General features: G+C 59.5%; 1 protein-coding gene across 9 annotated transcripts in view; it reads left to right on the top strand.

Moving 5' to 3' along the window:
* The window catches only part of ZMIZ1 (zinc finger MIZ-type containing 1), a 235127-nt gene extending 220804 nt beyond the window's left edge, over window positions 1–14323 (top strand). For 8 of the 9 annotated variants that reach the window (XM_028109607.2, XM_028109608.2, XM_028109609.2 and 5 more), the window contains 8 exons: window positions 897–1002; window positions 1978–2138; window positions 3103–3170; window positions 3502–3570; window positions 4004–4248; window positions 5445–5611; window positions 8711–8968; window positions 10449–14323. In XM_028109607.2, the coding sequence (XP_027965408.1) occupies window positions 897–1002; window positions 1978–2138; window positions 3103–3170; window positions 3502–3570; window positions 4004–4248; window positions 5445–5611; window positions 8711–8968; window positions 10449–10556 (1182 nt within the window). In that variant the 3' untranslated portion in view covers window positions 10557–14323. The remainder of the gene's footprint in view (window positions 1–896; window positions 1003–1977; window positions 2139–3102; window positions 3171–3501; window positions 3571–4003; window positions 4249–5444; window positions 5612–8710; window positions 8969–10448) is intronic. The other variant, XM_028109611.2, reaches the window with a different exon arrangement.
* Window positions 14324–14563: the final 240 nt, after the last annotated feature.

Here is a 14563-nt window from a genome sequence, read left to right as displayed (position 1 = left end):
GGTCCCCACACCTGCCTCAACTTCCTCCTGCAGGCCCCTCCACCTGGACCCCTTCTCCCCATGTCCCCCATCTTCTGCTGGTGAAGGTCTGTGTGCCTCGAAGCCCGGCACTGTTCCGGCTTCATTCACAAGAAATTTTTATATTCTCATCATCTTTTGACCCAGACCCAGCTCCGTCAAGTCTGGAGTTAACTTTCTCCCTTCTTCCCCCAACCCTGCTGTCCTAGAATCGAGTGTGTATGTGTCCCTCCGATTTGTGCCCCGCTCTGGGACCACATCTGAGCCACTCTCCTACCCTCCAGAGATCAGGGCTTGGTACACAGGGCTTGCTCAGTGATCCGTGGGGGAGGAGATTGCCTGCCCCACTCTGCTGGCCTCTGTGGGGGCACAGGAGAAGGAAAGTCACTGATCCTGCCCTGACCAGCATAGGGACGCCAAGGCTACCTAGAGACGGGAGTCACAGGCTGGGGAGTACTGTCAGAATGAAGACCCTGTAGGGGCTTGTGAGGGTATACAATCCTGGAAAGCTTCCTAGAGGAGGGAGAACAGGGATGACACCCTCTGGCAGGAAGGGCGGAGGACACATGATGGGGAGCAGTGCTGGGCGGGGTCAGGAAGTGAGGCCAGCTCCCGCCCTGATGCCAGGTGTCCCATAACCTGATGCCAGGGGTGTTTCGGTGTCAGCCCAGGACCCAAGCAACTGTCCCAAGTGGTGATCTCTCCCTGAGTCTCCAGGCTCACAGGTCCCAGGACACATCCTGGGACAGAGTAGCATCACTATGAATCAAGGGCCCTTTCCTGGGCTTGGCCTTCAGGGGCCTTCGGGTACACGTGGTCGGGGGGGGCGCATAGGGGGGCCGTAGGGCGGGGGCTGAGCACACACTCTTTCCTGGCAGTCCCACCTCTTCGTGCTGCAGCTGGTCCACCGGCCCTCCGTGCGCTCCGTGCTGCAAGGCCTCCTCAAGAAGCGCCTCCTGCCCGCCGAGCACTGTATCACAAAAAGTGAGTATGGGGGCTCAGGGAGCGAGAACCAACCCCAGCCTGTGTTCATCATCCATCCATGTTCCTCATCCACCCAGGACCAACCTTCGGCTCTGTGCACAAACCCCGGGGCCCGAGTGCCTCTTGGCGCACCAGTCCCCACCCCCAATTCATGTCTCTCTTTCTGGAGCTTTGAGGATGATCAGATGAGCATGGCCTCTGAGACCTGCCTAGCCTGGACGAGCTGGCTCACAGCACAGGGGATGAGGCAAATTAAAAGGAAACACCATGCTATAGACAGGCCTGGCAGGCTTCCTGGAAGAGGTGATCAGCTAGAAGATCACATCTTGGAACTGGACAAAGGGGATCTTCAGCAGAAGGGAGGCCCAGGGGTGGTTTCCCAACCGGCCTCCCCCTCGACAGTTTGTGGCTAAACTAGGGAGAGGGACTTGGCTCAGAGTCCAGTCCTTTGGAGGAGACACCCAGGTTATTAGTGAGGGACACCACGCAGGGAGGTGCCCCACGGCTCCTCCCTCTGTGCTGCTTCACATGACCTCCTGAGCCCCCGGTTCCCACCAGGCACTGGTCCATTCTCACCTCCACCCTTGCAGAAGTGAGTGCAAGAGCGCCGGGCCCAGAAAATCAGTGGGCAGTGTGGCATTCTGGGTTTCTGCACGTGTGGTAGGCAGTCCCCCTTTCTAGGGAAGGCGGGGCCTGTTCCGCAGAGACTGGGGAGCTGACATGGTGACCTCTAGGGACATATGCCTCCCACACATGGCATGTGGGGGCTGCCGTCCCAGAGTGCTGGGTGACCCAGGGTGGGCCCGGAGGGCCAGGTTCCCCTCTGATCAGGCCGGGGTGCACCAGTTATTCCTGGGGCCTCCCAGTGTCTTCGGGGTGGTGGAGGAGTGGGGTGTGTTTGAGCCACAGGAGGGGGTGCTATGTGTGCAGGACGGCCCCGTCCTCCACATCCACCTGTGCCTCCTGCCCCCACAGTCAAGCGGAATTTCAGCAGCGTGGCTGCCTCGTCAGGCAACACGACCCTCAACGGGGAGGATGGCGTGGAGCAGACGGCCATCAAGGTATCTCTGAAGTGCCCCATCACATTCCGGCGCATCCAGCTGCCTGCTCGAGGCCACGACTGCAAGCACGTCCAGGTGAGTGGTCCCTGCGGGGGCGGCTCCAGGGGGAGGGGGGTGTGAGCCATCCGGCTGGGGTGCTGAGGGGAGGCAGAGGGGCCAGCGGGGCCTGGCTCTGATCCACAGAGCACTCTGTGGCCATCGGCAGCCGTTCGTATTCACCCACCCCAGCCATCGTTTGTCCTTGGAGCATTTTCTCCCTATGCCCAGGGCTCGGTTCCCAGGGAACCAATTTAGACAGTCCCTGTCCTGACGGATGTCGGGCGCCAGCTGGAGGTCCTGCACATACGGCCACAGCTGGTTTGGAGCCCGAGAGTAAGGACACCTCTGCCTGATCACTGCCGTGTCCTGGGGCCTTGCCCCCAGCAGGTGCTCAGTCAGGGAACGAGTGACTCTCACAGTCTGGGTTGCTGCAGTCGGGCACTGTGCAAATGTGGGCGGCCTGGGTGGGTAGGATTCCCTGAGGGGCGAACTGCTCAGGAAAGACGCCCAGAAAAGGATACAAGGAGCTTCATGGTGGGGCAGGAGCTTCCCTCTGGGAGAACAGTGTGGGCACACAGAGTCTGGGCTCTCGATTTGTCTGACACACGTTGACGAACTGGACTGGATGTGGTCTCGGTGCCGGGGCTAGGCTGACGGGGAGGCTGGCGTCCACGCTGCCCCCGGCCTCCGTGAGAGGGGCCGTCAGGTGTCAGGGTCAGTGACGGGCATGCCAGGAAGCCTCCTCAGAGGACATGGGTGAGGGCCACCAGGCTCAAGGGTGGTGTGAGGAGTGACGTGTGCAGGGCGTGGGGGTGGGCGGCTTGTCATGCGAGCAGCAGAAAGGCCCCGTGACGGCCACCCGCGACACCCCAGCCCCAGGCCTCTCCCAGCACTCCTCTCCCTCCCTGCTGGGAGATCCTCATAAGGGTCCCGGAGGTGGTGGCACTTGCATCTCTGCATCTGCTCATCTGTCCGGCTGTCTGTCTCCCGGCCTCTGCAGTGCTTTGACCTGGAGTCGTACCTGCAGCTGAACTGCGAGAGAGGGACCTGGAGGTGTCCTGTGTGCAAGTGAGTAACAGCCACCCCGGCGGGAGCCTCCCCACTTAGCCGCGAACGGGGGGAGCTCACTGGCCCCCCTCTGGCCCTGCTCTCCAGGGCCCAGCCGCCTGCACCTGCCTTAAAAGCAAAACAGGGAATCCAGACAGGGCAGAGGAGCTCCAAGCACAGGGGTGTGAGCGGTCCTCTTGTGTCCAGCTGTCACGGGCCACCCTCCTCCTGTCACTGCCTGCCGTAGGAGCCAGCAGCAGAGGCTCTTTGACACAGTGGGGAGGGGTGAGCTCTGTTCCTGCTCTCCAGGGTCCAAGAGCAAAGACCAAGCCCCCCCTCTCTTTTTTTCCAGTAAAACCGCTCTGCTTGAGGGCCTGGAGGTGGATCAGTACATGTGGGGCATCCTGAACGCCATCCAACAGTAAGTAGGCCTCCCCAGCCAGGGGCCGTGGGGGTGGGGGTGCTGGCCCGGATAGGCTGACGTGAGCACGGGGGTACTCCCGATAGCCCCTCGCTCTCCAGGCTGGCAGACCACTCGCCCGCCCGAGCTCTCACTTCTCTGTGACTGTCTCAGGGACTTCTCTACCTGGGGGCAAAGGACCTTTCCAGAAAGGACCAAACTCAGCCAGAGCAAGACCGTGCCCTGGACAGCCACTTCCAGGGTGGGAGGCCTTGGGGCCAGCTGCTGTGTGCCCAGCCACTTACTTTCCTCACCTTAGTCCCCCACTAAGATCCCTCACACCTCTGTCCTGTACAGAGTGTGGTGAAAATGGGGGCAGGGACACCTCCGTGTCTGTCTGAGCTGAAGACTCCCGTATCCCAAGACCTCAGTTCTGCCCCCTTGCTCCCCCCAGCTCCGAGTTTGAAGAGGTCACCATCGACCCCACATGCAGCTGGCGGCCAGTCCCCATCAAGTCAGACCTACACATTAAAGACGACCCAGATGGCATCCCCTCCAAGCGGTTCAAGACCATGAGCCCCAGCCAGATGATCATGCCCAACGTCATGGAAATGATCGCAGCCCTGGGCCCTGGCCCGTCCCCCTATCCACTCCCACCTCCACCGGGGGGCACCAGCTCCAGCGACTACAGCAACCAAGGTGGGTGATACTGGACAAGGAGGAAGAGAGGAGACCCAGCAGGGCCCCAGGATGTCTGGGCTCCTGTGGCAGGTGCAGGGGGGCGGGGTGAGGGAGGTTGAGGTCACTCGACCTAGGGGCACAGTGGCCCATTCGACACTTGTCCTCCTCTCCTTTGCCACCTGGTTCCATCCAGCCCTGTGGGGCAGCACCCAGCTAGGAAGGCACGAGTGAAGAGCTGCCCCATGAGCCAACCTCCTGCCTCTCCCACGCTGCCCTGCCCTGCCTCCTCGAGCTCCAGGGGACAGATAGCGCCTCGACTTCTTTGGAGCCTGCTTTGCTGGGGCCGCTAACAGAACACTCCCACTTGGAGTTCTTGGCCCCTCCCTGGGCCCTCCCATGTTACCCTGTGACATCTGTATTGTCCCTGTCCCTGCAGCACGCCCATCCTTCCAGGCACAGAGTCCAGGGGTCTGGAGCTCCAGTCTTTGGCCACCAAGGTCACCGTCACTGCCTCTAACTCTCCCTGCTGCCCAGACCAAGCTGTACCCTACTGCCCTGGGTTCCTAGAAAGTTCCCAGCTCCCTTAAACACAGGGGATGGAAGCTTCCCATGGGATCTAGGCTCCTGTAGGATTAGAGGCCCAGAGAGGTGAACCCACATAGCAGGGGCCCACAGCGTGCAGAGGGCCCCAGCTTTGCAGCATGCTGGGCCTCTGGTCCCTCACTATGGCCATGGGGTGGAGGGAGCGGTGGCCAGGGAAGCCAGACAGCTGATTTCTAATGGTGACCTCCAGAATCTGATGCTGCTTTCTTTGCAGACTGGGTAGATCCCGACCTCCCACTCTGGGCCCGGGTCTTCCCGCTGCTGAGGTGCAACCACCTGGGGGCAGTGGGAAACAGGTCTGGGGGCCTGCTCAGCAGATCCTGTGCAAGGCTCAGACTTGGGCCTCATCATCCCCACCCCCCACCTCAGCAGCCTGGTCTACCCCTTGCTCAAGCTCTGCCCCCCCATAACTATAAAACAGCTCACATCCTGGGGTGCTAAGGCCCCCCAGAGAGGGATGCATCGCTGCCCTGTCATACAGCTGGGCGGTGTAAGGCCGCGGGAGCCAACTCCAGCCTCAGGGGCCAGGACGCCTCTTAATTTACATTACCCTCCCTCCCCCACCACGGGCGGCTGTCTTTCCCCCTGCTGCCATCTCCTTCCCTCCCCAGGCAACAACTACCAGGGCCATGGCAACTTTGACTTCCCCCATGGAAACCCTGGCGGCACGTCCATGAACGACTTCATGCACGGGCCCCCCCAGCTCTCCCACCCCCCGGACATGCCCAACAACATGGCCGCCCTCGAGAAACCCCTCAGCCACCCCATGCAGGAAACCGTGAGTACCTTTTCCTCACCCTGACCGCCTCCCCCCTGTGCCCCCATCCTCCGCGTGGGACTGATGGGAGCAGAGGGCTCCCCCTCCCCGAGGACCTTTCTGGTATTTGCCTAGTTGCCTCCCGGGCAAAGGGGAGGACGGAGAGTGAGAATTGGGTCTGGAGGAGCTCAGAGGGAGGGAGAAGCCTGACCCAGGCTGGGTCATGGCCCTTTGGCATTCTCGGCCTTGGCTGTTTCACTCGGGCCGTCGGATTCTCAGCCGGGGGAAAGCTGCAGGCTCCCATCTGCACATACGGCGCATACACGTGTCCACCTCCCGAGTGTACCCACCTCGCCACTGCACACACCAGCCCCCCCCACCCCCACAGCCTCTCTCCCTGACTTACACACACTCTTCTGCTGACTTCCTGTTGCCCCAGCCATCTAGAATTTTGTCTCAGACCCAGGCACTTGCTCCCCAGGGGTCTGAATCCTCAGGGTGTCACCACCTCCTGCGGGAAGAAATGTTGGCAACTCTGTTTAGCCTGAGAATATTCGCTTCTCATTCCACGTCGCGTTTTAACACACACCCACCGGTGGTAAGAGGCCCGGCCATCCCCTGGGTCCTCATCCCGTGAGCACTGCCTGGTTCTGTTCGACTTCGCAGACATTTCCTGGGCCTGTGCTCTGGGCCAGGCCTTGTACCCATTGTGAGCAAGACAGATGTGAGCCTTGTGCCAATGGAGCAAAAGTTCTGGCAGTGCTCGGATGGAAGGAGTTGGGTTTTGGGAACACGGAGGCCTGAGGGCTGAAGTCAGGCCTCAGTCATCTTGTGCGTCCCTGGTCTCTCCCCTTAGGAGGAGGGGGTGGTCACAGAAGGCCTGGCAGTGGGGTTGGGCAGGCCTGCACAGGAGGACAAGGCTCCGGGCCCTCTCATCTTCCACCATGTGGCCTGGGAGGAAGGGCCTCTGGATGGTATTATGTTCCATACAGAGTTGGCTCTGCCAGAAGCCGTCTTGTGGGCAAGAGCCACCGATTCTCAGCAGGAGTAACTGTTAACTGGAAGGCTGACAGGCTGAGAGACAGTGTAGCAACTTTCCTCTGGAACTCCAGAATGCCACGTCAGACGTAGCTGCCGTCACGGGGCCTTAGCCACCTTTTTGCAAGTTACTTTCTGCCCCGTGGGGCTTCTGACTTCTGGTGCCTCTCTTCTAGCCCCCCTTCCTCAGCATTCCGTGCCCCGGAGTCACGCAGATCACACTCCACACACACTCACATGTCACACACCCTGACTCACAGCTCTCGGTTCCGGAAAATGGCCACAGGATGCCGCATACTTCTGGGTCCAGCAGGCTTTCTCCTGCCTTCTTAGCCGGGCCAGCTGGGGTCTTTGCAGAGGGACCTAAGCCCTTAGGTGACTTCCCAGCCGCCCCCAAGATGCTCCCCAGATATGTACTGTCCTTCCCCATGTCTGGGCTTTTGCTAGGCGGCAGCTGGATCCAGAAGGACGGCTGTGCAAGAGGGACAGTAGGGTCACAGATAAACTGCCCTACACCAGAGCAGCCTGGCTCTGGCTGAGCATCCGCCAGGAAGGACGCCCCCGCGTGCGGGAACTGGCGGAAAGTCTCCAGTGAGGTGTTGGTTCGCCGCAGGACCCTCCCTTGCATAGAGCACCTGCTCCTCTGGGCCCTGGGACATTCCAGCAAGTTGTCAGGGCCAAGGGGGACAGCTGTGTCAGCAGATCAGGGGACTGTCTGTCCTGGGCTGGGCTGCTCCAGGAGTGTGGAGCCACTCCCTGCCCCCCTGACTGAGCACTGTGGGGCACCCACAGGCGTGGGTTTGGGGTCACAAGCTGGCCTCATAGTGACGGTTGTGGTGGCCGTCCTTCCCGACTCTCTCGGTCCTTCACATCTCGTGTGCATTCCCCACGCAGTCCCATGGTCCTGCGGTCAGGTCCCCGCTTGGAGGGGCTCGCTGGACCGAGCAGAGGCCCACCGCAAGGCCTGGGAGCAGCTTCCAGAGAAACAGGGTCTGGAGGTCGGGCTGCTGTTTCCCAACCCATAACAGAAAAACAAAATGTCTGTGTGGCCTGGACGATGGGGTGGGTAGGGAGGTACAAAAGGACCCAGGAGACACGTGCTCACTGGCCGTCTGGCAAGTCCGTCTCACCTGGACGAGCACAGTGCAAGCAGGGTGGGGTGACCTGTCGGGTCCCTGGCAGTAGGGTGAGGGTGCTCTAAGATCGGAACTCTGAAGGGAGGCCGTTTGGGACAGCACACAGACCAGCATACGGCCCCCTACCCGGCCACAGCCCCGTGTTCCAGTGCATATGCCCGCGGGGAAGCACGGGCCCTCTGGTTTGTCTGTCAGGGAAGCACCACCTGCCCTAGCCTCAGCAGGGAACCCCCCCACCCCCGACTCAGTGAGCCCTTGGGCTCAGGGCGGGGCCTGGAGGACCCCCAGAGAGGCAGCCTATTGCCGCCTAGGTGGATGGCCAACAGGAAGGGTCTGGCAATGCGGAGAAGCGCCCCCAGCTCTGGAACCTCTTTGGCCAGCGTCGCCCACCGACCAGGGCCCATGGTGGGGCGCAGACCCCTCCCGAGCTGCACGCCTGCCCATGCTGTCTGTCCGTGTCTGCTCTCTGCCGCCCCAGCCCGCAGGGGGGCCTGCACCACGCTGCCAGCAGCACCCCTCCCGCCGCCTCCCCGCTCCCTGGAAACATGCCCATTTTGCTTCTCCATTCTGCCCTTGCTGTTCATTGTGGTGGTGGTGTCCGGGCCGCAGAGGCAGAGGGGCTTGCAGGGGCCTGCAGCCCGCTCTCAGTGTGTGCTTGTCTCCGAGCCCCTGGCTGCCTCCCTCCCGGACCCCCACGGCCTCAGAGGCCCCCTCCCCGCCTCCCCCTCCACAGCCTCCTGGACTGGCAATTTTGGGGGAGGACTTTTTTTTGTTTGTTTTCTCTGCAAAACAACAACAACAAAGCATTGAGCTTTGGTAAGGGGGTGGCTTTGTTTTGGGGGTTTGTTATTTTCCCGGTTTTGTTTGGTTTTCATTTCTCCAGGCATCTCGTCGCTGTACCTCGTCACCTCACATTTCTTTTCTCCTGCTCTCTCCTCCTCCACAGATGCCACACGCTGGCAGTTCTGACCAGCCCCATCCCTCCATACAACAAGGTTTGCACGTCCCACACCCCAGCAGCCAGTCAGGGCCTCCATTACATCACAGTGGGGCTCCTCCTCCTCCTTCCCAGCCTCCCCGGCAACCGCCACAGGCCGCTCCCAGCAACCATCCACACAGCGACCTGACCTTTAACCCCTCCTCAGCCTTAGAGGGTCAGGCCGGAGCGCAGGGAGCGTCCGACATGCCGGAGCCTTCGCTGGATGTAAGTTGGGGTCACCACTGGCCTTGGCCTGGGACTAGGCCTGGTGCCGGGACCTGCCCAAGCGCAGGGGTGGGTGTTGAGGGCTCAAGGCCCAGGGTGGAGGAGGTGCAGCTGTGAGGGGGTGGGTGGGTGGTGGGTGGGCCTAGCCAGCCTGCCTCCCCTGGCTCCAGAACCAGGGGACCCCACAGCAGGGAAGCCTCCCCGAGGGTCCCAGCATCCTTTCCCTGACCTTGCCAGCGCCTGCCCTCTGGCCCCCTCGGCCCCACCCCACCTCCCCCCCCCCCCCCCCGCCGCCCCCAGGCCCTCACAGAGTCCCCCTGGGGCAGGGTTCTGGAGGAAGCACAGGAAGGCCCCTGCCCTTCTTCTGACCCCCTCCCCGCCACCCCCACCCCCCACATCAAGCTTGCCATCTCAGTGTCCGCCACACTCTGGCCTGAGGCAGGGGAGGGGCTGGAGTGACAGGGTCCCTCTGTCTGTGTCGCCGGTTTGTGTCTGTGTCCAGTTTCCTGTCCGTGCGTCGTCCATGCCCTGTGCTTCTGCTTGCTCCATCGCTCGCTCTGAGAAAGGACCAGCCTCGGGTCGTGCCAGGGTTCCTGGGGCAGAAGTGGGTGCCTGAGATTCAGGGGTCTCCCACCTTGGGACCCGAATGGTCTGGAAAGTGGGGTGGAAGGAGGCTCCCTGTGATGGGGGCCGGGCAGCTGGCTAGAGGCCCCTGCTCCTCCCCTCCCCTCCCACACCCCTGGGCTGTAGGTTCCCGGAGAGGAATCCGCTCTCTCCTCAGCCACTGCTGTCTGCACGCCCCAGTCCCACTGTCACCCTCAACCCCGGCAGTGTCCAGCTTCATGGTGAATGGGGTTTATTCAGCAGTGCGGCCATCTTGAATTCTCACCCAGCTCTCCACCCCAGACCAGGCCAGTGGGGCTTTTAGGTTCATGAGGATCCCCAGTGTGACAAAAAGGCTCCAAGGGCCTCACAGTGGAGGAGGGCAGGGACAGTGTGCAGCCTCGGCCCCGGGGGCCACTGGGAAGGATGGTGCTATGCTGCCCTCCAGTCGTAGGCTCACCAGGGAGCAGTGAGCTCTTGAAGGAAGGTCCAGGGTGGCGAGAGCAACAGGCACCACGCGGCCTTACGTGCAAAGCCACATGGTTCCGACTGGGAGGCCCATGTGACCCACACCTCCTCTGGGCAGGGTCTTGGGGCCAGAGGCACAATGGGATCAAGAGAAAGCCCCTTGATGCCATGAGCCTTCCCAGCTGGTGGGCCAGGGGCACCCCCCTCCCAAGCTGGGAATAAGCACGGGTATACCTCAGACTAGCACTGTGGCCTGGATGCCTTTGAGGACAGCCAGCATGGTTAGTTTCCCCTGTTGGGCCAGGACCCCAGGCAGCGGCTAGAGGGCATGTGCCCCTGCAGTCCTCACCCTGGGCCAGCCCAGCCCCTCAGCTGACACCTCATCTGGGCTTCTGTACTTCTCTTCCAGCTCCTTCCAGAACTCACAAATCCCGATGAGCTCCTCTCGTACCTGGATCCCCCTGACCTGCCGAGCAATAGTAACGATGACCTCCTGTCTCTCTTTGAGAACAACTGAAGCCCGCTCCTCCATTGGGGCCATCCCTCCCCACTCTGCCTCCTTCCCCGTCTGTCCCCCACACACTTTACCACTGGGAGCCCATGCCCTCAGACCGCCCCTGCTGCGGCCTTCTCAGAGCAGAGGGGCGGGAGGGTGCACTGTGAAGGCTGTGTGGGTCTGGTGCCCATGCCCAGAGCAGGCCCTGAAGATGACCCTCGCAGTGGGGAACCGGCCCAGCGAGAGGGCACACGCTGATGAAGGCTTCCTGTCCCTCCGTGTGTGCTGATTCCAAACGACCCTCCAGTGCCCCCGAGGTTCTTCCGGTTTCTAAACTGTAATCCTGCCTCCCTGCTTCCTGGCCCAGAGCCTCCTTCAAGTGACTGTGAGCCTGAGAGAGGGGCACCCCGAGACCCAGGCAGCACCCCCCCCCCGAGCCTTGGAGGAACAGTGACGGTTGGCGGCAGTGAGAACGACCCACCCTCCACCACCACCACCACCACCCACCACAGAAAAGCACAAACCTCTGGGAAAGAGAACTCTCAGGGGCCAAGGCCGTCACTTTGACCCCTGACCTCTAAGCCGAGATACCCTGTAAAAACACTCCTCTCTCAGAAAGCAGAGAAAAGGACAAGATTCTGTGTTTGAGAGAGGGTGTGCCATTCCTGCTTGGGGACTGGTGCGCAAGGGGGTCAGGGCCTCCTCAGAGCCAAGACAACGCAGCTGGCCCCACGACCTCTGGACTCAGGCCGGGGCGGGGGTGTGGGGGGCAGAGAGAGAGTACCCAGCCGAAAATATTGTGCCCTTAGTTGGGGGGCAGGGGGATGCCGCCAGCCGGAGTCGGATGGGAACGGCAACCTACAACTTTTGCTCCAAGCCGCTCCCTGTTTTTAAATGACAATGTAATGAAGCTACGAAGTCATCTGAGAAAAGGGACGGTGGACTCAGTCGGCAAGCAAACCATTTCTCTCCATGCGTCCTGTTCCCTTCCTCCTGCCCCAGCCCACCTCTCCCAGACTGTTACGTGGGACACCCGCCTCCCTCTGCCCCCGTTCTCTGTCCACCCTGCCAGCCGGGGGCGCCGGTGGAGAGGCGGGAGGCTCGGGGCACCTGCGCGCGCTCGGCAGCAGGAGCCCCGGGCTTCGGCACCTGTGCGGCCCGGCTGCCCCATCTGCCCCTGTGCTCCAGGCTGCCCCAGCTGCAGCCCGGTCCGTCACCACACGTGCCGGAATGTGCCCGCAAGCATCCCGTGGTGTTTCCGTGCCGCGCTTGGCTGCCGGCTTCTCCCTTCCTCCGTGTCCCTCTGCCACACTCCTGCTCGCTCGAGCAGAAGCAGCCTCTGGTTGTCCCTCCACTGCTTCGCTCCATCCGGCTTCCTGCTCTCGGAGTCTCCCGGGGAGCTTGTGGGGGCGTCCGTTTTGTTTGGGGGTCCTCTGTGCCCCCCCCCCACCAAGCCGCATGGCCTGTGATGCTGCTGGGCCGTCAGGTCACTTGGGTCACGTCTGTGAATTCGTTGCGCCCCTCCCTGCTGCTGCCTGGGGCCTCCTGCTTTCCGTCCACTGTCCCGCGTTCTCAATCTCCGTCTCCCCTCCCCCCCCCCGTGGCGGGTGGTCCCCAGCACTCCTCTGGATTTGACCGGAACGGTGGCCCCAGCTGTTGATTTCCCAGTCACTGTACCAGACGGCCGGCACAGGGTTTTCTGTAGGAAAGCTGCCGTGGTCCCCGCCCCCTTTTCCTTTGTCCCATTGTCGAGGTTTTTTCAGACAGTGTGGTGTTCCGTATGCAAATCAATTATTTTAAGAATTGCTTTTGTAAATATCTTTGTGAATATTTTAGTATTGTCTTTGATAATATTTGACATTTTCATGACCTGGTTATAGCCTTTGCTGGTGTTTTTAAAATACCTTGACTCAATGACAAAGACCGAGTCCTTTTTTTTAAAAAACAACAAACAAAAACAAAAAAGCAACCAGGGCTATTTGTACAGATGAAGGGACAAAGTACATGGGTGAGTGAGATCAGGCCGCCCACTGCTTAGAGCCATCCCCAGTCGGCTGGTGGGGACTAGACGATGCCAGGTAGCATGTGGCCATCCTGGCCCGGTGGCCAAGAGCCCTGGCGGGTGGCCACACTCTGTGTTAGGCCATCTGGGAATGTTCTGCCCCAGACAGACTTACAAATGCCTTCCTTAGAAGTTCCTGCTTCCTGCTGTGCTACTTTTTTCCCAGAAAGGCCTGGGGTCCATTCTGGTTCTTATCGGGTGTCCCCACTCTGCTCACCGACCTACCCACAGCTTTCTAGTACAGAGGGTCAATCTGCTCCCCACAGCCCGGGCTCTGGGCACCTCCCTCAACCATCTCTGCATGGAAGCCAGGGCCTGGTTCCCTGAGGCAGGTTTCCTGGGGCCCCTCCCACGCGAACCTCCACCAGCAAGTTGGGCAAAGAGCTTTCCCGAACCGTGGTGCCTGAAGCCCGTGCTCTGGGGACATGCTCTCCCAGAGTGATTTTGGAGCCAGGCCAGAAGGGTGAGGGAGGCAGAAAGGTGTCCGGGGCTGGAGCAAGCCCCGGCTGGTGACAGATTCAGGTGACAACAGCCTCCCCGAGCCAGGGCGGCCGGTTCTGAACTCTAGGGAAGATGCTTCCCTCATCCTTTTGGACGACTACTTGGAGCCATAAGTAACCTCAGCAAAAACGAGGCCTCAGCAAGCCACTTCTCCATGACAAGCACCCACCCAGGCCGTAGACGCGTTTCTGCTGCCACTCCACGAGACGGACAGGGCGTCAGCGGGCAGGCGGGAAGGCCCGAGTACAGGCAATCACCCCATCTCCTTGGTTCGAAGCTTTACCCGTGTATCATGTTCCCTGTAGCCATTTTATTTTTTAAGAAACTTCTAATACTTTCTCCCTCACGGAAGCCCGAAACCCCCCAGAGAGCTACCCGTCTGCTCCCTCGACCTGACCATCTAGACAGGACGATGTCAGCAGCAGCGACTCAAGGGACAAGGGACGTGTGTACATATGTAAATGAGAAATAGAGACACGTTAACAGATGCATTCATTTCCCTTGGAATGTGTATTGTTTTTATTTTACGGAACAAAACAAAACAAAACAAAAAAAAAAGGCTTGGAACTCCATCTTAACGTGGAAAAACTAGATCCTGTTTGTTAGCGTTCGTGAGGTCTCTCTTCACATTTGTCTCATGTAATATACTCTGCCCCTGTGTGGAAAGGAATTTTTGTTCTGTTTTGTTTTTATTTTACCTACATGTACTATTTAGCTTCAGTGTACTAGTCCTGCCACCTGTGTATTTTTAGGGTGCTATGGAAATAATGAAAAGAAACGGGGATTTCAGAAGAAAATTGTAACCAAATTCATACTTTGTATAATTTTTTGATATCATGATTGCAGGTGATTCACACGTACACACATAAACACACCCACAGTGCAGCCTGAAGTAACCCCCACAGAAACTGTCATCGCCTTCGTACATCTATGTACAATGCAATCATTTCATACTTTAAACTGGTCAGAAAACTAATTGTGATTTCTAGTCTTGCAAAGCTGTATGTAGTTAGATGATGTGACAACCTCTAATATTTATCTAATAAATATGTATTCAGATGAAACCTGTATATTAGGTGTTCATGTGGTTATTTTGTATTTAAAGATCAAATTATTTGACTATTGCTAGACATTTCTATACTCTGTTGTAACACTGAGGTATCTCATTTGCCCATGTTAATTGTTTTTTAAATAAATTGACAAAAAACGAAGGTTTGGCGAATTAGCTATTTTGTGAATTGTAAGGAGTGGTTTGGGTGTTTGTTTCTGCTTCTAAACCACCACCCCTGCCTGATCACCCAGCAAAAAAAAAAAAAACAGCAAGCGAGTGGGCAGTCAGGAGGTTTGGTGTTAATCTGGAGGAGCCCCTACCACGGGTGTCCCTGGAGGAGGCCCTGGGACCTGGGACCGGGTGATCATGTTCAGACCCCAGAGCCGCCTCCTGGTGGGACTCCAGTTTGCAGCA

The sequence above is a fragment of the Eumetopias jubatus genome, unplaced genomic scaffold (assembly GCF_037043125.1).
Source record: "Eumetopias jubatus isolate StellerSeaLion01/CBP00866 unplaced genomic scaffold, mEumJub1_p1.0 scaffold_17, whole genome shotgun sequence".
Classification (NCBI taxonomy): Eukaryota; Metazoa; Chordata; class Mammalia; order Carnivora; family Otariidae; genus Eumetopias; species Eumetopias jubatus.
Note: the sequence above shows the minus strand (reverse complement) of the source record. Positions and strands in the feature narration are given on the sequence as shown.